Source organism: Giraffa tippelskirchi, chromosome 3 (genome assembly GCF_054371585.1).
Source record: "Giraffa tippelskirchi isolate mGirTip1 chromosome 3, T2T-mGirTip1v1.2.pri, whole genome shotgun sequence".
Classification (NCBI taxonomy): Eukaryota; Metazoa; Chordata; class Mammalia; order Artiodactyla; family Giraffidae; genus Giraffa; species Giraffa tippelskirchi.
In genome coordinates, this window is record NC_137277.1 from 31,093,371 (window position 1) to 31,121,138 (window position 27,768).

General features: G+C 48.8%; 1 protein-coding gene across 1 annotated transcript in view; it reads right to left on the reverse strand.

The window, feature by feature from the left end:
• The window catches only part of COX10 (cytochrome c oxidase assembly factor heme A:farnesyltransferase COX10), a 112,644-nt gene that overhangs the window by 3,537 nt on the left and 81,339 nt on the right, over window positions 1–27,768 (reverse strand). Inside the window, exons 5-6 of the mRNA XM_081580654.1 lie at window positions 23,788–23,858; window positions 10,141–10,373 (exon numbers count right to left, since the gene is read on the reverse strand). Of these exons, the coding sequence (XP_081436780.1) occupies window positions 10,141–10,373; window positions 23,788–23,858 (304 nt within the window). The remainder of the gene's footprint in view (window positions 1–10,140; window positions 10,374–23,787; window positions 23,859–27,768) is intronic.

The following is a 27,768-nucleotide window of genomic DNA, read 5'->3' on the forward strand; positions in this document are numbered from 1 at the left end:
TGTGTGTGTAGACAGGCTGGTGAGGGCAGGGCTGGGTCACGGGGCACCCCAGATGGGGAGGGCATCTCCCCCAGTGCCCCCCAGTGCAGGGGTGTGTGTGTGTGTGTGTGTGTGTGTGTGTGTGTGTGTGTGTGTGTGTGTGTGTGTGTGTGTGTGTGTGTGTGTGTGTGTGTGTGTGTGTGTGTGTGTGTGTGTGTGTGTGTGTGTGTAGACAGGGGGGTGAGGGCGGAGCCCCCAGTGCAGGGGTCACCAGGAAGGGGTGACAGGGGCAGACACTGATGCCTTTCCTCCAGGCGGGGACATGCACGGTTCTTGGTGGAGATGTGGAGGTTCTCTTAGAGGCTGTCTTAAGTTTGCCCATCAGACATCTGCCTCGTGAAGACCTGGCGGCTCGTCCACAGGCCCCATGGAAAGGAAACATGTCTGGGCTCTCATGCTCCCGGCACCTTCCTATGGGCAGGGCTGCCCTCACCTCACAGATGAGAAGGATTAATTAACTTGCCTGAGGCTCTTCTGCATCCCTGGCACCTTCTCCTACAAAGTTGTTGCCAAACAGTGACTGACACTGGTAGCAGGGGACTCTGCCTGGCAATCGGGCTTCCCAGGTGGCACTAGTGGTAAAGAACCCGCCTGCCAATGCAGGAGACATAAGAGATGTGGGTTCAATCGCCGGGTCGGGAAGATCCCCTGGAGGAGGGCAGGGCAACCCACTCCAGTATTCTTGCCTGGAGAATCTCATGGACAGAGGAGCCTGGTGGGTTACAGTCCATGGGGTCGCAAAGAGTTAGACACGACTGAAGCAACTTAGCACACACGCATGCCTGGTGGTCATCAGAATGTTGGCCACATTTGGGAGGAGAGGAAGGCTTGTTGGATGGAGAAAGTCCGTTTATTAAGATAAGAGTGCTGGTGCCTTAAAAAAAAAAAGTTTGTTCTCCTACAAACACACAGACGATATTCTTCTTGACAGTGAGCACCCTCAGGGAATTAGCTGAGACAGAAGGCAAGGGTGGACCACCCAGGTACAAGTGAAGTGGAAAACAGGGCGACAGAAGGCCCTCTTCTCCCTCGGGGTCTGATGACAAAGTAGAGCCGTCTCCAGATGTCGGAGGGACCGGCACGGAGGAGGCAGTGTGCCTGGTTCCTGGGGCACCGGCCACCGGGAGGCTCTGAGCACAGCGCCAGCCCCAGGGGGACCAACAGGACCAGGTTGTGTCCCCTGGGGACTGGCATCCCGATCATGTAGAGGAGGGGACAGGTAAGCCAGGGCTCAGGAGCTGTGCTGCTCTTGGAATGGCCAGGAAAGGGCCAGCGCAGCTGGGAAACCAGGCGGCAAACGGTGGAAACATCAGGCTCCCACGTGGCGTCTCGCCTGTCTTTCTCAAAAGCTCTCTTTTTTCGTGTGCCAGCGGGAGTGTTCTGTTTTGCTCAATACACATTTTCAGTTATGCTTCTCCTTAAAATAACGTAATTAAAAAAAAATTATTTTCCTAAGAGTAACATGCTGCTTCCTCTGGGGTGGGGGGGAGGAAATTGGGGTAGGGGTTTGGCTCCTGTCACAAATGAAAAGAGCTTTAGAAATCACAGCTTAGCCTTAATGGATTGTAATCACACGTCCCCACCCCCGCACAGTTCTCCTCCACCGGCTGCAGCGCCTCAGCTCCTATGAAAGATGTGAAACAAATGACTGTCTCCATCTAGATAAGGCGAGCGAGCACAGGAAGCCTGGAATTAGTCCGGGTGCCTTGGGGGAACCCACCTTCCTTGTGAGGGAAACATAAAGCCCTCAGTTTCCTGACTCGAAGGCCTCTGCTCACCCCTGCCCCCACAGAGCAGTTAGCTTGTATTGGGCCTGTGTTCTGTGACAACAGATATTGACTGCACACCCACTATAGGGCAGGCTTGGTTTGCCCTCGAGGCCCTCTCTCTGCTACAGTCTGCCCAAGGACAGAGACAACACACGAGGCACAGCCTGGGGTGCGGGGCTTGAGGGGAGCTCACAGGAGCAAGACCTCAGTCGGCCCTGGGGAGGTCAGGGAGGGCTTCCTGGAAGAGGTGATATGTGACCTGAGATCTGAAGATGGTCTCTTTGAGTTTCAGTCCATTCACACAAGCCATGTGTGTTCTCCTTTTAAAAGTATTTCCTCATTTTCTTGCCTAGCTGCAGAATCTTCATATCTACTGGGTTTAATCGTATCCAGAAGGCATGTGTGCTTCCTTCCTTTTACTCAAATATCTGTGGGTTGATGAATACGCAGAATATGGCAGTCTGTGATGGTTGCTGCAACCGTGTCTATGACTCTCCAGAGGATGGTGAGGATGGACAACTCCACGACCCTGTTTGCAGGCATTTCTGGAGGAGGTCCGAGGGTCGGGGGCCTTCCTTCCTTCCCTCCACACACACAGAGAACACAGGAGCTCGCCGACTGTGCTGTGCGTGCAGACATGAGGAGAACTCCTATCTCCCGGCCCCTCCCCGACGAGGGGGGCACCTAGGTGAGCGAGGCCAGCCAGTCTTCCCAGCCACTCCTGGAAAATACTCTCAAAGCCTCTCTCAGCCACCTCCACACCGCCCTCATGTGCGGAGAGCCCCACCCTGCGCTCAGGCTCACAGCATGAGGCACTTCCGTCGTTTTCTGGCAAACCGAGGCAAGGTGATCCCAGCCGAGCGAGTTCCCAACACAGTGGAGATGAGACGCTCCAAGCTAGAGCTCCAGCTCTGTTGGAACTCTTCCAGAAACCAACTCTTTTGGAATGGACTTCAGTGGTTTCAGCTCGCTTGCTCTCTCTGCTGCCCTGTGGGCTCACATTCAGCCCTTCCCACTCCGACCCCAACTACTCGCTGCCAGCCGCTGTCCACGCAGGGCCTTGAAAAGGAGGAAGAGAGGCGGCCCCAGCGAAGCCTGTGCTGGGCTCGGGGGTCCTCCCTCCCCGGACAGTGGGCTCCCTCTCCACGCGCCCCGCACCCCTTGGGAGCTTCGGGGTGACGAGCTCATGTAAACTGGGGGCTGGCTGGGGGGTGGGCTTGGCCAAGCCTGAAGCTTCACAGCCAGCGATTTCAAAGCCTTGTTTCTGAGGGTGAACACGAAGGCGCCCGTGAGACCTATCAGCCTCTCCCGTGTGTGAGCCTCCAGGACGCCACAGAAGGTGCACGGCGACACAAGAAAGGTGAAAAGTCTCCTGAAAATAGGAAACGGGGTAGGCAATGGCCAGCTGCCCTTGAAGGTTCTCTGGAAGGGATGAAGAGGCGAGACAAGGAGGGGGAGATGCTCACACTTTGCCCCTTCTCCTGTCAGGGTCCCCACCCGCCACCCACGAGCAGCCCCTCAAAGTTTTGTTTGAAGCAAAGTCGAGAGCAGAGGCAGCACACAGCCCTGACTCCCAGGAAGACAGGGCTTCCCTCCTCTTCCTCCCAGTCCCTGGGGGTTTCCTCACCTGCTCCCCACGTCTCAGCTCACACTTGAAGGTCTGTCCCTTTATCACACAAATACGAATCTGTTTGCTGAACAGAACTGCCTCTGTACTCGTCCACCGAGGCCCAGCTCCTGTGATCCTGACCAGCTATGTGACCCAGGGGTGACAAGGCCGTACGCTGTGTACCCCACGGTCACCAGTTATACTGCTGACCTCCGGCTCGTGGGGTGTTTCTCATCCCTTGCTGCTTAGAAGTTTGTTTTTTCGGCTTTGAAGAGAATAGAGCTCTAAGTATTGTTTGGTTTGCTAATATTCCCATAATGTCCCCTGTTCACCCTGTCTTTAGAAATGTCATTTATCTTAATCAATCTCATGCTCTAAGGCTAGGTATGGAAAAATCTCACACGAAAGGAGCTCACTCATTTTCTAGTCTGATTTCGAAGTGAGGCAGCACTTTAAACAGAATCTTCAAAAGTGCTTGGGTTAAACGGCGCCTGGTACTAGTAAGCCCTCAATAAATATTTGCGGAATGAATGAGTGAATGAATTCTGTCCTACCTTCTCATCCTGGAATAAAGGAGGTAAATAAGGTGAGACAGTATCTAACATTTTGTAGTTTACCAGCAGAGGCTAAAAATCCTCATTCTCTTTTTGTTACTAGAACCATCCGTCTGTCAAGTGTCACTTCCTGATAAGAGCTTGTTCCCAAGTCCTCATTTGTACCTGCAAGTTGGCTGACATAATGCATGTCGACCACACAACATCAGAATTACAGACCAAAGGTGATTCACAAACCTCTACGAGCCAGTAACCAGACCCATCGCATAAACTCCAAAGACCTTGGACTTACTCAGACTTAGGGAAATGACAAAACAGAATCTGAGCCTTTTTAAGAAATGGGGGTGATGAGAAGAGAGGTGGCTTTGGCGTGGGGGAGGGGGAGGAGGGGAGGGCAGGGACTTTAGCCTGAAGCCTCTGAGATAAACTAGACAGTCGCTAGAGATAAACACTGTCGAGAGGCTAATGCGTGTGGCTCCAGAGCCAGAGTGTCTGCTGTCAGGCCCTTACCCACGGTCCCAACCCCCCGACCCTCCCTACGGCCCGGCCCGCAGGTCACCACTCTCCTCACTGGCCACAGCCTGCAGAGTCAAAGCAAGCACTTCCACACCTCGGACAGCAAGCTGGCTGTGCTAGGGGCCGGCCCTCTTACTCGATCTTCCTGAGTTTTAGTTGGTAAGCATTTTTAATATTTTCTGTTAACAGCAGAGAAGTAAAAAAAAAAAAAGCAGCAAAGTCATTGGGCAGGTGCGAGGAAGGGTCTCAGAGGAGAATGGACACAGGAAAAACCCCTTGTCATGGTCACCTCTGTTGACACAAAAGAGTGTTTTTGGGCTGAGCCCTGGCTGGCGCTGGCCCCTCTGAAACCAAAATTCCCCTGGGAGAGAAGAGCCACCTGTTTACCGTTCTTTGTGCAGCTGCAAAACAGCAGACACCAAGAACACCTAGCGTTTGTTTAGCTTTTACAATTTCCACCCATTAATCTGTTTGTCTTCACCCTCCACCTGGCCCCCCAATCCTGCTTCACAATCACCCCTCCCACCCTGGGCTGGATTCCCAAGGGGCGGGTCAGCACAGGCTTTGTACCCTCACCACTGGGGCATCGAGACCACCAGGATAAGTTCTCTCTCACGTGTGATGAAAACGAAGCAAACAGCAACGATGCCATCGTGGGGAAGGAAACTAGAGCCCATGGCTGTCCTCATGCTTATCTCATGTCTTCGCTGGAGGCCAGATAGCAGGCCCTTCAGTGCTCGGGGCCCCGAGGTCTTGATGGCCCTGTGGCCACCACAAAACCACAGAAAGATCCAGACGCTAAGAAGGGGGCAGGGTAATTCCAAACATGGGATTTCTTTACTCCGTCAGCCGTCTGTGAAGCACTCAGTTTTCTGCAGCTACTTAATCTGGTATCTTTCCTCCCAACGGGGTGGCCAGTTCCTTCGAGGCAGGACCTTCAAGGTGAGGCTTGGGGATCCCCATCGCATATGGCCCTCAGCTGCGGCCCCTCACTTGTGACCACTGTCCACTGAGCCCCAGGAAAGGGCTTTAGCACAGGTCTGCCTGGTCAGGGGCAGTGTCTGGAGTGCTGGAGCTGGACTGTGAAGTCCTAGCTGACCAGTTGGGGAAAGTGAGCTGGAGCGAGGAGGGCATGGATGACGTCCCCGTGTAGGCACTCATGCCTCCTGGCCCCTGTGCACAAGCTTCCTTCTTGGAAAGCACTTCCCCTCTTCAAGTAAACAGGCCATGACTTATCTCAGAAGTCACTTGGCTCCAAAGTCTTCACAGACAGCCTTGGGGGGCCGATTTAAGAGCCCAGAGGCCCCGCTAAAGCTCTCTGCTCAGTGGTCGCCTGCCCGCGTCTCCCTGAAGGTGCTGAGACAGGAGGAGTCTGTGGGAACTGGACTGGGTTTTGGTGACTGCATCTCTCAGGGCCCTGCATGCAGTCGGTTGTGGGGATGGTTCAGCAGTGGGTGAGCCCAGCAGCCCGGCCTCTCTCACCACCTTGCCCCTCTCCACACGGCCCCCTCCCTGTGCCCCACAGCAGCAAGTTCAGCAGAGATTTCCAAACAGTTCTGTCCTCACGGCTGCTCCGCGGTGATTAGTCTTTGGAGGTTTAAAGACAAGAAGAGTTGGAGATGCCACAGAAGAAAAGGAAGATTTCTGGCTGCTTTTTTTTTTTCCCCTCAGAAGGGCTCCTTCAAACAAACACGACCCCTAAGATAAGAACCCAGAAGAGATATGACCACCTCGGTGGATAACAGAAATGACCCTGATACTGCATCAGTGACGGGACCATCTGCCACGCCCTCCGTCCAAATCCCTTGGTGTTTCCAGGGCATTCTGGCAGTGAGAACGCTCTCTGGTTCTGTCTGTTCAGACTGGCGGTTCTCAAATGTGGTCCCTGGATCAGGGGCCTGAGCATCACATGGGAACTTGTTAGAAATGCAGGTTCCCAGGCCCCATCCCAGACCTACTGAATCAAAGCTCTGGGGGCAGGGCCCAGGAACGTGAGTTTTAACAAGCCCTCCATCCAGGGACACTGATGTGTGCTGAAGTTTGAGAACCATCGTTTTGGACTCCAGCTGGTGACTTCCACATTAGAAAATGCAGTTCTTGAAGGTGACAAAACTATATAAAACGCTAGCCAACTTAGTCCCTAAAGTCCCAGGAATACAAATCTTTCAACTGTATTCTCTCAGATCCTGGCTTATTTTTTGTGTGTCATTCCCTCCTGTACTCACAGCTGATGCTCGAGAAATACTTGTCGATCGATATCTGGTGACTGACTTCAGAATATGTTAATTTTTCCATCTCTAAAATGGAAGGTACTTATTCACTGATTCGTTGTTTCATTTATCCAATTCATTCAAAGATTTACGGCTTAGCTTGAGTTGGCTCTGCTTATCACATCAATGTTTTGAAGCTTTTGAAGCAATCTGCAGCATCACGTGAAGTAGTATCACTCTTTTCGTATAAACCTGATAAGGATTTTTGTTGTTTTAGTCACCAGGTTGTCTGAGTCTTTGTGACCCCATGGACTGTAGCCCTCTAGGCTCCTCTGTCCACGGGCTTTCCCCGGCAAGAATACGGGAGTAGGTTGCCATTGCCTTCTCCAGGGGATTGTCCTGACCCAGGGATCAAACTCATGTCTCTTGCATTGGCAGGTGGATTCTTTACCACTGAGCCATCTGGGAAAGCCCGATGAGGCTTTAGGTGTCTGATTTGATCTGTGGTGGATTAGGATTCTGGGGGCAGTAAACCAGGCCATTACTGTGTGCCCCTCAGTGTCCCTTAGAGATCTATAGCGAAGGGATGTAACAGAAGTCAGTCCCAAAGGCCACAGAAGGACCTTGTGTGTGTGGTTACACAGCCTGTCAGGCTGCTCTGTGCTACACCAGGGTCAGTCCAGGCAGTCGAAGGCTTGTTGCTTAGGACTGAACATGGATTCTTGGGCTGCAGTCTAAACAAAGCACAGCCTGGCCTGAGCTGCTCTGCGTGAATGAGTTTGTACACACATGATGAGATCTGGATTGCAGAAACACTATAACTCAAATTCAAGGAAAAAAAATTTTTAAATATGACCACTAGCTGTTGAGCCAGATCCAGACTGTGGCCGAACAAGGGCTCTGCCTGGATATGCGTCCTAAGTGGGAGGACCTGAGGAGCGCTTGCTCTCTGGCCTCCGGGGATGCGGCCCGAGCCAACATGTGCCGAGGCCCAAGCTCCTCGCGGGAAACTGCTGGAGGGATGATGGAGACTCCAGCCTTCAGTGGGAACCTAGGTCCTTGGACCCGGCATGAAGAGCTGGTCGAGTTCTCCAAGGCCCCAGGCTGACTGCCCTTGCATCCCTCCAGAGGTACCTGCCCCTGGGGCTGTCACACTTGGCCCTGACCCCGGCCCTGGCTGGGATTCCCTAGACAGAAAAGGCAGTTTGGGGTGCCTTGCTCCTTGTGCCAGGTTTGAGGAAACTGAATAGGACCCAGGTGGGAATGGAGCATGTGGGGGAGGCAGAGCCAGGGAGCCACCTGCTTGCTTTCAAATGTCTGGGCATCACTGAAAAGGCTTGGAGGGGAGGGGCGGGAGAGGCTAGTTGGGGCTAGTCAAGGTTCGGGATCCAGGCAGAGCTGAGCAGCAGGAATCTGAGCAGGAGGTGCTCAGGTGTGCACTTAAACGTTTACAATTGAAAACTGAGGGAGAAACTCACACATCACCCAGTCTAGGGATGCCAGACCTATGCCCTCCCCTCCCCCTCTTCCCTCACCCAAGACAGAGGTCACTATCAGACCCTGTTAGTGACCTGGTTTTTCCAGTAGTCATGTACAGATGTTGAGAGTTGGACCATAAAGAAGGGTGAGTACTAAAGAACTGATGCTTTCAAACTGTGGTGCTGGAGAAAACTCTTGAGACAGCAAGGAGATCAAACCAGTCAATCCTAAAGGAAATCAACCCTGAATATTCATTGGAAGGATTGATGCTGAAGCCTAAGCTTCCAGTACTTTGGCCACTTGGTGTGAAGAGATGACTCACTGGAAGAGATCCTGATGCTGGGAAAGACTGAGGGCAGAAGAAGAAGGGGGCAACAGGATGAGATGGTATGGGGTTGCAAAGAGTCAGACATGACTTAGCGACTGAACAACAACAAGAGACCCCAGTGCTCTTCCCTACTAAGCCAGGAGGTATCTCTCTGTCTGCAAAGCACAGCCAGGTCACAACTAGGAATTGCTCAGAGTCTGCAGATGAACGAAATCTCACGACCTTCCTTCATCGGCACTAATATACCATCTCTATGAATGAGGAAGACGTAACAACAACTCACGGAGTCTTCACAACAGCTCCGGGAGAGACGAGCCATTACAGCCTCATGTGGGAGGCGAGGAGATGGCCGCCTGAGGTCAGGTTCTGTTCTGAAGGGCAAAAGCTAAGCGGGGAAGGGGGCGCCTGGGTTCCAAACCCAGACGCCCCCTCCCCCAGGGCCACCGTTGCCTCCCACTCGCAAGAGACTCTGGTTTCAGGTTCGTCACAGAACAGACCAGCAAGTACGCGTTAGGATATTATATTTGCAGTGTTGTGAGACTCCGCCGTTACAGGATATTAAAGCTTCTCTAAGAGACCGTCCAGTGAAGGTGTCCTCGCCTTTGTGAGCTCGCCAGGATGGAGTGTAAGGGCTTTTATGAAAGTCTCAGGGATGTGGCTTCTGGGGCAACGGTTTATGGTCACCAGCCTTCTGATCGCTCATTTGAAAAATATGTCCTTACACAGACTGCAAGAAACCTCACCACTTCCTTCCTAAGTGTCGGTCAGGAACACTAATTACTTGACTAATTAGACTCTGAAACTTCCCTTACAGATGGTAAGAAGGACCTATTTTCACCCCACAAATTTAGCTGTGACATCCCAGCCAAAAACCTGGAGGAGCATTTCAATGGTTTTATTGTAGACAGCATGAACAATTTAAGCAAATCATATAAAAATAAATTAGAAACTAATGAAACTAGTCTGTCCTCTCTGAAGAGGGGGAAACGACCTGGTTCTGGGGGAGGGAGAAGCCTGCTGACGGGGCTGCGTCTGCTGAGCCAGGCGGGCAGGGGCCCAGCCCCGACACCTCCTCAGGATGTGGGCCGACCCTCCGCAGGCAGGCCTCACTTGGCTTCTGACTTTCAGGCACTTTCTTCTCATTCTACGTGTCGTCCTGTTTCCTCCCAGCCGTTCTCTATGCAGAGAGCGTCTGTTCACCCAGAGGCCAGGCTGCATGGTCACCCTGCAGCTTTGCACTCAGTGCTTCCCATGGCCACATTCGTGCTCTTGCCAGAGGACTGCTGTTGTCATTTCGCTGCTAAGTCCTGTCCGACTCTTTGCGACCCCATGGACTGTAGCCCACCAGGCTCCTCTGTCCATGGGATTCTCCAGGCAAAAATACTGGAGTGGGCTGCCATTTCCTCCTCCAGATTCGGGGATCAAACCCATGTCTCCTGCATTGGCAGGTGGATTCTTTACCACTGAGCCACCGGAGAAGCCCCTGGCAAAGCGCTAGCACAGAATAAAACGTCTACCACCAAGTACCGCAGCCCAGGGAAGGAAGCGCGCTCTGACTCGCAGTGGCCGCCCATGGAAGCTGGCGCGGAGGGCACCCACGCCTTGGGCCTGTGGAGAAAGAGGCTGAAACACTCACCAGCATCCAGGCTGCCCGTGGCCGCGGTCCAGCCCATGACGGGGGGGATGGCCCCCACGACCGCCCCCACCCACGTGTTGGCGATGCTGACCCTCTTGAGTGGGGTGTAGCAGCAGGTGTACAGGAAAATGTTGAAGAGGCCCAGGGCGCCCGTGAGAGGGTTCACGCCCCAGGTCAGCAGGGCGACTCCGGGAACGGCACAGCATGTGGCGAAGGACACGGCGAGCAGCGGGCTGGAAGAGAGAGCAGAGAACACGGCGCTGTCAGGTGGTCAGTGTGCGGGGTCAGAGCTGAGCGGGGCGATCAGGCCCAGGGCGGGGAGTGAGCTGGGGGCAGTGCTGGCCTGGCCTCCTCCTGGGCCCAGGACATCCTCTGGATGTCATTTAACATGAGGAGGGACTTGCCTGCCAGAGTGCAGCTGCTCCTCCTGTATTTGCCAACTGGGGTTTACAAAGTGGGGAGGGTGGAGGCCTCTGAACCCTGGGTTTGAAGGGAGGCCCTGCCCCACCCCTCCCTGGCCGGGGGTTGTCCCGACCTCGCCATGCTCATCTGGGCAGTAGCGACGACAGCCCCCTCTTCCCTGGGCTGAGGGGAGGGCCGCCCGACACGTGCCTGTTCTGCACACGGTTCAGCTGTACAGCTGGTGGGAAGCAAGTGGTTGCGACGGATGAACCCCTTGGAACCCAGTATATGGGGACAACCAGCATCTTACTTCTGGCAGAGTTCTCCCCACTTATTTATCCTTTATTTAAAAACATCTCCTAGTTAGCAATAATGGGTAAGATTAGCATGTCTGAGTGCACCTACGTGCAATAAATTACAGGCTTGACATGGCAACAGCTCCATGCAGCGAGGAGACTGTCTGCAGTGACAGCACTTCCTGGGCCAGAGTGCGGTTTATGGACACGTGACTTTCAAAAGAGGTGGCACAAGGCTGTATGTCAAATAAACACCTATAGCGTAAAGATGACCCCAAGCCTGCTCCTCAACAGAGCCCGCTTTCTGAAGTGGACTTTGTGTGGCATCTTGTGAAAGGCTTTGTGGGAGCTTGGATGAACTGGGTCCACCAGTACCTGCCTGTCCTCATTCTTCCCGAAGCAATCTAAGCAGGTGCTCGAGCCTGCTCCCCGAGGAGAAGCCATGGTTCACTCCCAGGCCCCAGCATGTGCCCACGGGGCCCAGGAGTCGCCAGTGCACAGCTTCGAGGGTCTCTGGTTTTGGCGAGGCCAGCGGGGTGAGGGCAGCCATCTGTCCCCTGCAGGCATGGCCTGTGTCTGGGACACTGCCCGCCCACCCCTCAAGGAACAAGACGAGCTGGAGGTAGGGCAGGAGGGCAGCAGAGCCCACCTGCTGGAGACCAGGGAGTGTCAAGGTGCTGACATGTGAAGGGGGTAGGACCCTCGCAGAATCCTGGCTCCCATGCTGACCTGGGGACCAGCACTGATCCCTCTCTCCCAGGCTATGACTGCTTGGGCCTGCAGGTGGAGGTCAATGAAATGGGAGTCTTGATGGAAAGAGAGAACACCCGAGGGGTATGTTGTTGTCCTGGCAATGGTGATGGAGACCCTCTAACCACACCCGAGACTTGGTGCATGTTCAATCTGAGAGTGAGTCACCATCCCCTTTCCCCAACCTCCTTTGCATCTCACATCTGTGATGCCCCCTAGGGGCCGCCTGTCCCTCCATCCCTCCCACCCGAAGACCCATAGCTGGGGCTCCTCCAGGGCTCATCTCACTTCCCGATCCTCAGATGGTGGCAGCTCCTCTCCTGCCTTCTCAGACTCCGGCCCTTCAAGAGACAGCTTTCGCTCCTTGTAACAGTGACAGATGCCCTCATCTCAACTTCTTCCCCCCCATTTTCTCTCTCATTTTTCAAGATAGACTCTCCAGTTTTGCTCTTGCATAATCCCCTCCCTGGTCTGGCTTTTACCTTCTGCCTCCACGGCTACTGAGTGCCTGGATCCTCACCTCACCGGCCTTGTTTACCTTCCCCCAAGGTTCCAGCCGTCCTCTCCGAGGCCAAGCCTGCCCATGGAGCGACTGTGCCCGCTGTTCCACCTCCTGGTCCCTCCCTCTCCTGCTGCACACCCTCTGGTCCTGACACACCTTGGACCTGGACTCCCTAGTGTTCCTGTCGGGCAGAAAACACAATCTCCCAGAGGCAAGGGGAGGGGGCTGCCTCTAGAAAGAAGACCCGAAATGGTTGAAAAGCGGGGCAAGCATTATATCTGCTCTTCTTTCAATCAGGTAGTTTATAGCTTACAAGAAAGATATTTTTCCCCCTATGGCACTCTAAAAAGCTAGTTTGATTTTGGGTGGGAGAAAAATGTGGCTCATAAACATTTTTATTTTTCCTGAATTGGACCTTGTGTAAAAAAAACCAAAAAACTGTTCACTCCTTCTCCAAGGGCTCTGGAAGCCCATCAATTCAAAGGTATTAGTGTTACGAAAAGACCTTTCTCAAAAGCCCATTTGAACTTAATTGATTGAGATAGGTGATTTTACCCAGAAGTTTAGTTTCTGACCCTTGTCAGAATACAGAGAATCATGGGGTTCAAGCTTGGTGTTTAAATCTGCGCTCAGCGGCACAAATGAAAACAGGGGAGGCTGACAAGGCACGTAGACAAGAATGAGGATATTTACCCAGGAAGCCACGACCATCCTCAGCACCTGGATCCTTGGAGGACCCACTTCCTGCTGGTCCAAGGAGCCGGGGTCGGCTCATGTTGTGGGCAAAGGTGCTCCAGTGGCTAATTTTGTGAAGTTTATTTTCCTGTGGTTTACTTTTCATAAGCATATATGTTTATCAACAGAGGGATGGATAAAGAAGATGCTTCACACACACACACACACACACACACACTGGAATATTACTCAGCCATAAAGGAGAATAAAAGAATACCACGTGCAGCAACATAGATGGACCTAGAGATTATTATACTAAGTGAGGTAAGTCAGACAGAGAAGGACAAATACCATACAATACCACATATACGTGGAATCTAAAAAAGAAAAAATGATACAGACAAACTTATTTACAAAACAGAAGTAGAGTACAGAGGTAGAAAACAAACTTACGGTTACCAGGGGATGGAGGGGCAGGGATAAACTGGGAGATTGGGACTGACATATTCACACTACTGTATGTAAGGTAGATAACTAATAAGAACCTACTGAATAGCACAGGGAATTCTATTCAGTGCTCTGTGATGGCCTATATGGGAAAAGAACCTTAAAAAAGAGTGAATATATGTATATGTGTAACTGATTCACTTTGCTGCATACCTGACACGAACATAACATTATAAACCAACTATACTCCAATTAAAACTTAAAAAAAATAAAATAAAAAGTATGTATTCTCACCCTACATTTGAGAAAAGGGGGAGGGTAAAAAACCATGTTATAATAGTAACATACATTCACTTCAGAACATTTAGAACTAAATTTAGAAAATCACACAAAATACTCTAAATTAGCTATTCAAAGAAACATGTTGGTTTATATCTTTCTAGCTTTTTTCCCAATGATATGTCTACTTTAAAAACAACTGAGAACACAATGAACTGTGGCTTTGTTATTCTATTTTCAATATGTCTTAATAATTTCCCTATGCCATTAAGAATTACTTTACATCATTATCATTAATGGGGCTTCCCTGATAGCTCAGATGGTAAAGAATCCGCCTGCAATGTAGGGTCAGGAAGATCCGCTGGAGGAGGGATAGGCTAACCACTCCAGTATTCTTGGGCTTCTTCTGTGGCTCAGCTGGTAAAGAATCCTCCTGCAATTATCATTAATAGCTACATGGCCTATTTGGTGGGCAGGCCATGATAAATTCAGTCAGTCTGTCCACTTAGTATTTTTCCATTGTTTTAATTAGAAATAATGTTAGGATGAATATGTTACAGACAGGTCAGTGTTTACAGCTCTGATTATGATAAATTCTGAGACTAGGTTCCCAGGTCACTGGGGCAGATGAAGTGCACATTTTTAGGGGTTTTGACTTGTACCCCAGCCTGTACTTGAGAGTTTATACTCTTTACCTCCCTCCCAGCGGTGTATGAGAAAGTCTATTCCCAGGATCTGTATCAACACTGGGCATGAAATTCAAAAGAAAACAAAACTGAACAAACTCAAACAAGTTCACTGAAACAGTCTTATCCCCATTTACAGATGAGAAACTGAGATTCGGAACCAGGACCTGTACTCAGGTTTCCTTCTGGGCTCATTCATGTACCTTGGGGGTTCCCCTCTAACCAGTACGTGGGGGACACTGATCTAATGCCACTTACTGACCACTTCTGGGGTCTGCTGGGGTCTTTAGGCTGGTGGCCTTTGGCTTGGAGCAGCTCCCGTGGACTCACAGTTCCTTTAGTTCACACCACTGCATACGTAGCCTAACTTTCTACTGTGTCCCCTGAGATGGAAATGACTGGGAGGCACAAATTATTTTCATAAAAAGGGACAGGCTTTGGATGTAATACACTGTGCAAGACAGACATGGTCTTCATCCTGGGGGCGATTATCCTGGGGTGGGAGACAGTAAGATAGGCAGGACAGTCAAGTGGGGAGCAAGCCACCAGGGAGCAGGAACCCAGTTCTGGGGTAACAGGGGTTTGGGGTGGACACAGGAGGTTTCAGGGACTTTTAAGCCAAGCCTGGATGGACAGATGGGGGGGCGGGCAAAAGGTGGGGAAGCGTGTTTCAGGGGTGGGAGGGGTCAGAGAGCATAGGTCGCGGAGGCCATGGGGAGGCCTCTGGGCAGAAGTCCTTTCTGCTTCTTAAATCGAGGAAGAAAAGGGTCTGACCTGCTTCTGAGAAGGAGCCCTCTGCCTGCCAGGGAGGACACCATTCACTCTCCTCTCAGAGGAAGTCCACGTTAGGTGCTTTTTTTGAGCAAAGTGACTTGCCATCACCCCACTATACAATTTTCAATCACATGCTCACTTGAGAGAGGGCTTCCCATGGCTCAGATGGTAAAGAATCTGCCTAAAATGCAGGAGACTCGGGTTCGATTCCTGGGTCAGGAAGATCCCCTGGAGGAGGGCATGGCAACCCACTCCAGTATTCTTGCCTGGAGAATCCCATGGACAGAGAGCCCGGCAGGCTACAGTCCATGGGGTTGCAGAGTCAGACACAACTGATTGACTAAACAATAACAAACAACAACCTGTAATCTACCCTCCAGGCACCCCAAACCCACATGGAGAAGAGTAGAATGGCAGGGAGCAGGCCCCCCTTCTGCCCAGTGCCCTTGGGTAGACCGACACCAGGGCTCTCTCTCAGTTCAGTTCAGTTCAGTTCAGTCACTCAGTCGTGTCCGACTCTTTGTGACCCCATGAATCACAGCACGACAGGCCTCCCTGTCCATCACCAACTTCCAGAGTCCACCCAAACCCATGTCCATCAAATCGATGATGCCATCCAGCCATCTCATCGTCTGTCGTCCCCTTCTCCTCCTGCCCCCAATCCTTCCCAGCATTAGGGTCTTTTCCAATGAGTCAACTCTTCACATCAGGTGGCCAAAGTATTGGAGTTTCAGCTTCAACATCAGTCCTTCCAATGAACACCCAGGACTGATCTCCTTTAGGATGGACTGGTTGGATCTTCTTGCTGTCTAAGGGCCTCTCAAGAGTCTTCTCCAACACCACAGTTCAAAAGCATCAATTCTTCGGCGGTCAGCTTTTTTTTGACTTTTTTTTTTTTCCTGGACAATTTTGTTACATTTTACATAGCTTACAAGTTAAAGGAAGCCTTGTTTGAAATAAGGCAGAATAAAAGAGTTAAATAAAAGAAAAGTGAGGGTTTTGGTTAGAATCTTTGTTTAGAGTGAAAATACATCAGTGAAAGAAGCAAAGGGCTCTTTTTGAAACTGGAAACAGGAAGAGGAGGAGCAAGAATAAAGAGAAAAATAAATCAAGTGGGGTGTCTGGGTTATTTTTTTTTTTAATTCTGATTTACCATGAAATCTTTAAATATCATGGTGATACTAAAGTTGGTTAAATTTAGCTGTTTTAATAAAGACATGTGTTTTTGATACAGAGAAAGATTAGAAAAGTATGATCATGTCTCATCTTGGTTACATACAATTACAGTTTTCTGCCTTACTCTTGTAAAATATGCTCAGAGCTAAATCTCAAAGACCTGAAGGGCAATTTTGTCAAACACCGATTTCTTGTTATTTTAGGTCAATTATTTATCATACTCTTTCTCCTAATCATACTGCTCAGCCCTTGATCAAAAGACCCACCTCCTCTGCCTGTTCCTATGGGTTCTGGTAAGGACCCTGAGCCTGGAGAAGGACACCCTCTGCCCCATTATTTTTCCTTTTATCAGTTATTCTTCATTCAAAATTTTTGTTTACATTTTTATCACTCTTTTTTGCTCCACTCATCATTTAATTTCTTTAGCAGTTCATCTCTACTTCAAGTGCTACTCTGAGGCCTGATTTCTAGACCTAAGACCGGAAGGAAGGTTAATAAGGAAGCTTCCTTGGGTTTCCCTGGGCTGGGAAAGAGGGCCTCCAGAATGTCAATTCTTAATTATAAATCATAAAGGTATGATGGCGTGAAACACATTTCTAAAGATAACAGTTATAATGGAAGAATATTTCTATCTCCGATTATAACTTTAAATCAAGAATTTGATTTTATTATAGCAAATCACAAAAATATAAATCAGAGCCAGGAAAAACTAGGTTGATCACATGCAAAACATTTTTAAAAAATGTGCTCTTACACATCTATCACAGTAGCTGTGATGGCTTTCATTGAGAACCCAGGAATTAATATGTCTGTGAGTGGATACTGCTGAAACGAATTTATGACGGAGAGATCATAAAAGCAGCTGAATGGGTGTGACGACATTGCGAACGTTTCTAATTGTCAATAAAACAGGAAAAAAAAAGTACAAATAAGGAAAACAGCATCACTTAATGGATGGGGAATGGAGGTGGGAAAAGGTCCAGCAATTTTCTTGAACTAAAAAAAAAAAAATTCTTTCCTATCCGTTCACTCACTCATGCAAATAGATTCATGGCTCATGCTGAGGGTAGAATGATGGTTCATTTCCAAACTCACATCCAAAACTGAATTACATTTTAAATGGAGAGACCTTTCTACTGAGCACCCGTGTGAGGTCTTTCTACTCGGGCATTTCCTGCCCAAGGCTACCGCTAATAGATCCGAGTGGGGGTAAATTTGCTAACACGTTTCTATGAATTATTTATTCGTCCCATAAAATCTAGTACTTCTTTGTTTATTAAACACCAACCTTTAGTAGCTCTATCAAAGTGTAATTTTCTATAGAAATTAGGAACAAATGAGAATATACAAGCTTTAATTTGATACCTACTTATTCCACTTAAACACAATTTAAATTGCCTGACTTTTAAATGAGTTACTGGAGAAATGTGGCCTTTCTGTTTAAGCAATGTGTCAGAGAGGTCTATGAAATGTTATATGAAATCAAGAAGGCGTTATATTCTAAGCAGCTCTGCAGGTAATTGGTTTACACAAAAACTAATCTCATACTGCTTGGTCATTTTTCCATAATAAATGATTTTTAAATTATAAAATAAAATTACCTTTCAAAAAAAAAACAAAAAAAACTAAAAAGCGTAATCAAACCAAACCAATTTAACTTTAATTTCTTGAATAAATCCCACATTTGAGCTTTGACCTGAGATTTTTGGGGACGTCTCCACAAATAACTGTTTCGAAAAGAGGTGCTCTTACAAATCTACCACATTAGCTGTGATGGGTTTTATTGAGAACCGAGGAATTAATATCTCTGTAAGTGGATATTGCTGAAACGAATTTATGAAAGATCATAAAAGCAGGTGAACAGGTGAGACAGGGACCCTGGATCTTCCAGGGACCTGAGGGTGATAGAGGAATTCATTAGGTGGTCCCTATCCTCACGGGTGTGAGAAAACACTGAGATTGGACCACTACACTGGAAACTTGGTTTTCATGGACAGAAATGAATAGGAATAGTCTCCTTAAGAATTCCAGAACCTTGGTACAAACTGCACGTTCTTTTTTAGTTGGAATATCCTTGCTTTACAATGCCGTGTTAGTTTCTGCTGTACAACAATGTGAATCAGCTGTATGTATACATATACCCCCTCCCTCTTGAGCCTCCTTCCCACTCTACCCCCATCCCACCCCTCTAGGTCATCACAGGGCACCGAGCTCAGCTCCCTGTGCTATAGAGCAGCTTCCGGCCAGCTATCTGTTTTACACATGGTGATGTATATATGTCAATGCTATTATCTCAATTCGTACCCTCCTCTCCTTCCCCCACTGTATCCACAGCCCCTTCTCTGTGCCTGTGTCTCTATTCCTGCCCTGCAAATAGGTTCATCAGTACCATTTCCCTAGATTCTGTATAAATATATGGGTTAATATATGATACGAGTTTTTCTCTTTCTGACTTACTTCATTCTGTATGACAGACTCTAGGTGCACCCATGTCTCTACAAACGACCCAATTTCACTTCTTTTTATGGCTGAGCAGTATTCCATCATATATACGTACCACACCTTTATCCATTCATCTGTTGATGGACATTGTACCATTCATCTTTATATGCCCTGTACCTAAGGCTGGGGCCCAAAATGTTGACTGAAACAAACTTTTACAAATCAGGCAAGACAGAGAATGAGATCTTAAGATGACTGCTCCCGTAACATCAATCAACGGGAGTAGCATTTGATGATGGCAAATCTTTTCACATCGTCTCATTTGAAAGGAAATGGCAACCCACGCCGGTATTTTTGCCTGGAGAATCCCATGGACAGAGGAGCCTGGCAGCTACAGTGCATGGGGTTGCAAAGAGTTAGACACAACTGAAGCGACTTAGCACAGCACATTTGAAAAGAGAGGAAGTGAAGTGACAGGAGGTTAGACCAAATGATTCCAGGTTATTAATAAAGGTGTTTGCTCCTATGACTTATTTCTCACGTGACTGCAAGGGATTGGCTGTGTAACTGTGATGTGATAGTTAACTCTTTATATTCATGGTTCTTAGAATATTGTAGGTATTTTCTGGTTGTAAACAGGGGCCTGGGGGCCAAAGGATCTCCCATGCCCAGGACTGCTGTCAACAAATATTCACAACTCACAATGCTTCCAAAAAGTCATGAACGCATTCTTCCTTCTTATGACAATGAGAGAAAGAGAGAGAGATTAATGTTGAGGAGACACCCATGTCCCTCTCATTCACCTACTGTGATGACTCTGAATGATGATACGAAAACAGATTTTCTTCTGCCTGTTCTTCCTACTACAGTTCGGCAAGATGCAATGATTTTATTTTAAGGACAAAGTTCTGGACATTAGCACCACTGTTCTTAAAGTTGAGACCAAATCTGTTCTTTCTGCCACTTTTAATGACTGGTGAACACTAAAGAAAAAGAAATTTCTACACTTATAAAATGTTTATGCTCTTATTACATTTGCAGTATATACACACCGAGAGACTAATCATAACCACCCGGACCCTGCAGAGCTTCACCCGGGCCGGTACGTGTCTACTAGACCAGCGTGACAGGGGGATGAATAACATTCCCAGGTCCCCTGCAGCCTGCTAAATGTTTACATTTGCTTAAGTGCTTACTGGTAAAACCTTCAGTAAATGTGAAAAATGTCTCCTGTAAATCCCTATAATACTTTGGCTAAACCTCGTTCTTTAAGTTAATAATGCCAACTAAACAATCCATTCATTTCACTTCGAAAACTCAATCTTCAACACTCATTTCACAACCAGGTATGGGCTGCCCCGATTCCGAGTGTTTTAATTTATCCCCTCGAAGAATAACCTTCCTCTCTGCTCTTATCGCTCCATCTCTCTGCTCACAGCCCACACCTAAAGCTTGTAAGTTCTGGATCACTCTCGTTGGATCCATTAAGTTGGGAAAAGTAACGCTGACGTGTATTCTTTCCCTGTCAACATGAGGGAGCTGGAAAATGGATAATTCAAAGGAGACGGAATGAAAATAACCAAGAAGGCCCAGCCCATGTCTGATTTCTTCAGGGAGCTTTCACTGCCCAGCTGGTCTTTATCTGAGTCTTCCCTTTCTGACCTCCTGGAGGACTTCTCATTTGTACCAATTCATTCCATTTCCCTCGATCCATGTTTATGGGCTGCCCCATCTCATCTGCTAAGCATTTTATGCATTTGGCATAATTTTTCCAAAAGATTCGAGGCCTTTTGATCATGATTTAACAATAAAACTGACAGTGCCAGTTCCCCTCTAGGTAATCAATACATTCTTAATGAATTGAATTAAACAAGGGAATTATTTAATTCTAAAATACAGAGAAGAAACATTTGGTCTTAACATCCTTAAGATTAATTTTAGTTAGGAGAGACCAGGAAAAAAGGTTATTACTTAGAAAAAAAAATACACATGCTATATATATATATATCTTAGAAATATGAGTCTGCAGGACTTCAAGTTAGAGAAAGGTGTGTATCTCTGTTCTGTCTGAAAACTAACATGAGAGTGAAAAGAAGACAGAAAACCCCAACTAGAACCAGGAGATGCTCCTACAGAAGAGCGGCTGAGTCCAGGAGGCGTGCACCTGACATCACCCCTCAGAACGTCTCCCCGAGGCTCTGACTATGAATCAGAGAAGGACTGGGATGTGCAGAGGGTGCTCTGGGTGGGGCAGCGGACCCCAGTTAGAAGGCAACCAAGCAGAATCAGGGCCAAGGGCGGAGCAGGCTGTTGGAAAAAGCAGCCGTGGAGGAGTGGTCTCGGTGCTATCCCCCCGCGAGCCCTCCACCTGTGCTTAACTGTCCCCCACACCTTGCCCTCGGCCCTGGGCACTAGAACAGGGCTCAGCCAGCAAATCTTCTCTCACCGGGTCTTGGACCTGACACAGAGGACTCGGCTGGCAGGCCTGGGGGTCAAGGCCGAGGTTCCCAGTTTGATGATGAGTCAATTTAAGTGGAAACAGGGTTTGAAGGGGCTTCCCAGGTGTCACTAGTGGTAAGGAACCTGCCCGACAATGCATGAGACATAAAAGACGAGGGCTCAACCCCTGGGTCAGGAAGATCCCCTGGAGGAGGGCATGGCAACCCACTCCAGTGTTTCTGCCAGGAGAATCCCATGGACAGAGGAGCCTGGTGGGCTCCTCTATAGGGTCTATAGGGTCGCACAAAGTCAGGCACGACTAAAGTGACTTAGCACACACGCTCGGGGCTTGAAGACCCAACATGCAGAGAGGAACAAGGTGGAAGCAAACAGTAGCCTGGACACAGGGGTGGAAGGGATGAGGGGACCATGCCTTCTAGAAGACTGGCGGTAAAAAGAGAAGAGAAGCAAAACCAGATGGAGCAGCTGACTGAACAGGCTCTTCTCTGTGACAGAAGGACTGCTCTTCCGCATATGAAGTCAGAGGGGAAGGACCCAGTGGGGCAGTGGGGCTGGTAGAGGTGCTTGGAGGCCCAGGGAGGCTGAGCCGAGGACCCTCACTCTGCAAGCTGCTCTCCAGGCCCTGAGCTTGGGGATCAGAAGGCAGGAACGGGGTCCCCAGCTGCCAAAAACAGGTCTCAGATTCTGGCGGCAATAACCTGCGGTGGACAACACCTGGTCCCACCCTCCCGGAAGAAACAAGGGCTGTCTGAGGAGGAGCTTCTGAGGACATTTACTCTGGACCACTCCTCATCCTCCAACCCCTCCCTTCTGCCACTCAAAAACCACAGAGCCCACTTTATCCAGTTAGGACCAGTGCTGCAAGCAAAACGCAGAGCTTCATCACACAGAAGGCGTTCAGGGACACTGGACACGTGTGTGACAGGTAAGCAGCAGGAAGGAAGGATGATACTCGTGAGGATGTAAAACAACAGACGAATGGGAGGCTCGGAGCGTCAAACTCTGTCTTGATTTTGCCCTGGATAAGTTCCGCTGCCCCCACCTTACCCCCCTTTCCCCGGCGTCATCCAGACTCCAGAGCTCTGGTCCCCTGGGCACAGCTGACGCTCAGCCTCAGGGGCACAGATGCAGGGGTGTGGCCTCCAGTTAACAGAGGTCAAATCTGTGGGGAGGAGCTGCTCCTGGGGGTATGAGCGCCGTTCTGACCCTGGAGCTCCTCTCTCCAGATGTCCTCAGACGCAGACGCCAAGCTCTCTAACAAATGTACTGAGACTCCGGTCCGGCCTTGGGCCTCAGGAATGCTTCCTCAGTGATGTGGAGGACCCTGTACTCAAGTTCATCAGGTGGCCCCCGAGCCATTAGAGACTCTGATAGATAATTCTGCCACAGAGGCCTGGAGCCAGAGTAAAAAGCAGAGGGTCTGGGGGTCAAGTGTTTCCACAGGAAACTGAACCAGTCGCCTGCAGTTACTGCTCTCCGGACGAGACCACCGGAGGAACTCACAACCAGCCCTGCGAGAGCGAGGAGGGGTTCGCACATGTCATCTTCATACAAAAATGCTTCTTCTTTCCGCTAAAGACATAAGAAGCAGTCTTTGCCCAAATAGTTAATGCTTTTTATTTTTTAACCTTAAAAATTTTAGACACGCAGAATTGGCATTTTATGTAGGTAACCGACAGATAGTTAAAAGTGCTGTCCTCTGTATTCTCCTTGGGAAAACGAAGCAAAGAATAATGCAATGTCATGGATGTTTATGGCCATGAAATGGCATTTTAGCTGTAAAGATTTTTTTCCTTTTGATTCTCAAAAATGTTAGAGGAATTTTTTGTGGCCTAAGATGTAAAGGGTGTGCTTTTACTGTAACTACTTCAAAACTAGCCAGTTATCTCAATACGCCTTGTTTATCAAGTATGTATTCACTGTCAGCTTTTCCAATATCTGAAACGTCAGAGACAAACAGTAGCTCAGTAAAAAGCAAGGCATGAGCATGAAGTCTGGTGAAGGAAGCCCCGGGAGGACTTTCTCAAGACGCTGCGAGCTGCAGTCCACTCAGCCCATGTAGGTCAGCCTTAAGGTGGAAGTAGATTCCATTCAGAGTCATCCTTCATGATCCCCTGAAGTCACCATAAAGGACACGCAGGCTTATGTATGTACAGTTCTGGGAAACAATGACTAGGTCCACTGAAGTTTAAGGATGGCTGAGTTACATTAAGAGGGAATAAAAGAAAAGTCTGTATTTACAGGGCTGGGCCCTCAGAGCATCTGCCTTCAAGACAACTCTGCAGAGAAGAGAGGTGGAGAACGGAGAGGGTTCTATGTCCAGGGGGTGGACAACCTTCTGTCTTAACGCTGATGACACAAGCATGGATTTTGGCTGTGCTCGTGAGGCCAGGGGCGGGGGTGTGGGGTGTGGGGGGGTGCAGCAATATTCTTCTTGCTTTACTACTCAAGGCAAAACACAGGGAAAAGGGGACTTCCCTGGTGGTCCAGTGGTGAAGAATCTGCCTTGCCACGCAGGGGACCAGGGTTCCATCCCTGGTCGGGGACCTAAGGTACCACATGCCATGCAGCCTCTAAGCACACGTGCCACCGTGAGAGAGTGAGACCACCGCAATGAAAGATCCCGCAGGACACAATCAAGACCTGATGGAGCCAAATAAATACATAAATACTTTTAAAAAATACAGGGAAATGATTTGAGATGGACGCACAAAGGAACATTTTGTAACATGGAAGAGACAGACATTCATGATTTTACCTGATCTGTCCACGAACCAGAGGTCTGTTCTTTGTCCTGTTCATGTTTGAATCAAACGGAACCTCAAAAAACTGCAAAAAGATTGAAAAAAAATTAAATACAGCATGAAATAGTTATTTTCTTTCTGCTTTAGTTCTACAGTGTTTTCCACAGCAAATTCCATTTTAATTTTGATACTGAGAATACTCTTGGTACTCTTGAGAGAAAAGTTCTCTGTTGGGAACATGCAATACTTTGAAAACCGTCTTAAGTAAACGGTTGCATTCTTCAAAGCCACTGTTTCAGGTTTAGAGCATTAGTGCTGTACACGATTTCAGAATCTTTCATGCATCCTGAAGCCTGTGAATCAACCAAGAATCAGCTGACCTCAGAAAATGGGCTGCTGGAGTCAAAGGCCAGGTCTGAAGGAAATATTAATAAGTCAGATAGGGCTGTACACAAGCATTTAATCGTCTCCCATTCTCCTACCACTGAATAAATGTCAACAGCATTTACTCTCACGTTTCAGTATCGAAGTTACAAAGGACAGAGGGAGACCATAACTCAGCTGTACATCCATTCACGTGCTGGATACTGGGGTTGTTTCTCAGTTTTGCCTATTAATACTGGAGTGGGTTGCCATTCCCTTCCCCAGGGGATCTTCCCGACCCAGCGATCAAACCTGCGTCTCCTGCTTGGCAGGTGGATTCTTCACCACTGAGCCACCAGGGAAGGCCCCTATTACCTACCATTGAATATATGTTAATAGTATTTACTCTTGTGCTACAGGATTACAGTGACAGAGAACCAAGGGACACTGCGACTCAGCTGGAAGAGAAATGAACATGCCCTAGATATGAATAAAGGGGCTTTGCCTCCTCTTTCAAGGAGTCCATCAGTGACTTGTTGGTTGTAAGGGGGAGAATTTCATCCTGTTTACTAATACAATTATTTTGCCATCACCTTATGTGGAAGTATGACTGAAGGGTGTGTCGAGCGCCAGGCTGACCAGGGCGAGCCTTGAGGGGTCAGTGCCGTGTCCATTCAGCTCACTGGGAATGAGGCCACCCAGACGCCCCTCCTCCCAGCTCTAGCTTTGGGGCACCTGCAGAAGCACCTGGAAGGTGGGAATGCAGGAGCAGCCATGTTTACACCTGCAAAACTGGCGTGAGGTCAGGCATGACTGTGGCTACACACAGCAGCTGGGACCTGTTGGCTTGCACCACTGGCCCTGAGGGACACCAGGCCTGCAGCTGCCCCAGCTTCTGCTGGACCTCCCCGGGCTGCAGCCACGCCCGAGCTCGTCCATGTCTTGTGACCTCGGGCCACATCTGTGTGCTGCTCCATGGCCAAGTGCACCCCTCTCCCTCAGGTCACCTGCATCACCAAAGGTGCAGGTGTAAATGCAGCGGGAAATGGACACCGTGGTCCAGTTTGCTCTCCTACATTTGGGATCCTCCTGCGGATTCTGGGTCACTCCTGCCTGCTCTCTTCTGCCTTCCTCAGGCTCAGCACCAGATACAAGGCCTGCATCACACCCAGGGTTGCACCAGCCCATAGCATCCTTAACAGGATATGTACCAGGCCTAACCCCTATGGTACACCCTCGTATCACTCACAGTGGTTCCCGCATCCTGATCAAACCTTAACTGATACAGACCTCTTCTCTACTACTTTCAACAGGGCCACTGTTTAAAAAAGTAGTTAATGGTGGCTCAGTGGCAAAGAATCTACCTGCCATGCAGGAGTTGTGGGTTTGATCCCTGGGTTGGGAAGATCCCCTTGGAGAAGGGAATGGCTACCCATTCCAGTATTCCTGCTGGGGGAATCCCAGGGACAGGGGAGCCTGGCGGGCTACAGCCCATGGGGTCGCAAAGAGTCAGATGCAACTGAGCAACTAAACAACAACACAACAAAACTGTTCAATATGTCTACCTTATCTATGATTTCAATGACTGGCTTCCTAAGATGTGTGAATTCATCATCCTTAATGTCAAAGAGAGCTATACAAATAGGCACTCAATAAATGACATAGTAAGTAAACCATTCCTGAAAATAAACCTATTTGTAGAGTGAGTTACACTTTGAAATGATTTACAAGTGCTAAAAAATTCTTTGCCTGTGAGAGTCTATATTCCCTACTGAAGGAGTTCAAGTTACACACATCCCGTCTGCTCACCTTCCCTCCCTCCCTCAGTATTCAAACACATTCTGTAAGTATTTCTAATAATCTTTCCTTCATGACCTATTAATTTGATTTCACAGGACTAATGAGGATTCCAATTACAAATCATGTTATTTAAATGTGGGTAAGGTGTTATCCAATATAACACAGAAACTCTTGTGTAAATAACTTTCTTGGCAGTTCTTGAGTGTCTGTGCGCACACACCCACACACACACTCAGTTCAGGAATTCTACTGAATTATTTCATCTGGATGAAAAAGAGATGTTATCGTTTCTATGTTCCTGGCAAGTCAACCATCCAGAGATGGGAACTGAGGTCTAGGGCGCAGCGACTGAACCCCTGGGTGCCACAACTTGGCACCAGCTTCTGACTCTCACGGATGCTGAAATGTATCAGGACAAGCAACATCTGGGTAGAAATAGCAGCTAACCAAGACCTTCGGGTCCTTTCAGGGAGGGATCGACAAGTCCTCCCGGCACCACAGGATCAGAGCTTGTCATGCTGCTTCTCGTGCATTTTATGTAACACCTTTCGGTTAGGTTCACGGCTTTGGTCTGGCTATCGAAGCCATGTTCCCAGAACATAAAGCAGCATATCTTCAGGTGAGACACTTAAGCACTTTAGAACACAGAGCTGGCTTCATCCACTCACATTTTTTTTTTTTTCCCTGTGCTTTATCATCTTTTCATGTTATTATTGTTTCAGTTGGCTTCAACTACTTGGAGCCAGAGAAGTAAAACTTCTGCAACTGATGTTGAAAATAAAATACCAATGCAGTCTTACCAGCCCTTAGAACATACTGTTCACCAGCTTTTTCATGCATCCCCCCTGCTTTGAATAACACCCGCAGTGGTTCGCTGCTTCGGGGAATGCACGTGAACAACCTCTCAGGCCCTTTCTGTGAAGGCTCTGGTCATTAGGTCTCAAATGGCCACGTCATCCCATGCTTTACCCCATACCTGGACACAGTAGCTGGTTTACTAAGCGGGTATCTGATTCAAACAGAGTCTCTGCTTGGGGATTTAAAAAGGCCAGGAAAGTATGTCCTCCCTCCTCCTGGGTTGCCTGTGGCCAAGGAGGAGGATAAATGGAAGTGGAGGAGAGGTCCCACATTGACGCCTTGGATCCATTACCTCCAAGGCTCCATCTCCACCTTTCCTAGCCTTGCATGCATGCATGCTAAGTCGCTCAGTCGCGTCCGACTCTTTGTGACCCTATGGACTGTAGCCCACCAGGCTCCTCTGTCCATGGGATTCTCCAGGCAAGAATACTGGAGTGGGTTGCCATGCTCTCCTCCAGGGGATCTCCAGCTTAAGCCAACCCACTATGGGTCTATCCCTTTAATTCCAACATCCCAACAGAGGAAGACTGTAAGGACGTCAAACATGAGAGCAGTTGCATTGTCCAGGAGGGAATGATATGTGCTTTTTCCTCAACAAACAACTTCTTTTCCGCTTATGTTCATTTCCAAAATAAGTTTTTGTCCCAGTCTCTTTCCCTCGTAAAAACCCATCAACCTTTTGGAACTCCTTTCATCGAAAATCTCCCCTCTTACTCAGGGTCCTGACCCTACTATCCACTTTCCCATCTCTCAGATGCTCCTCTCCATTTCCTGCCCTCCACTATCCCAGGAGCTGTTCTACGAGGCAGACCCTTGGGGTTGCAAATGGCAGAAACACAACCGAAACCAGCTCAGAGAAAAACAGGGCTTTATGTCCTACAACGGGGCTGTGCCTGCTTTAGGAATTTCTGAATCTGGCGTCACATGTACTGCCGTGATTCTGGCTCTTTCCATCTCTCGAGTCTCCTCCAGGT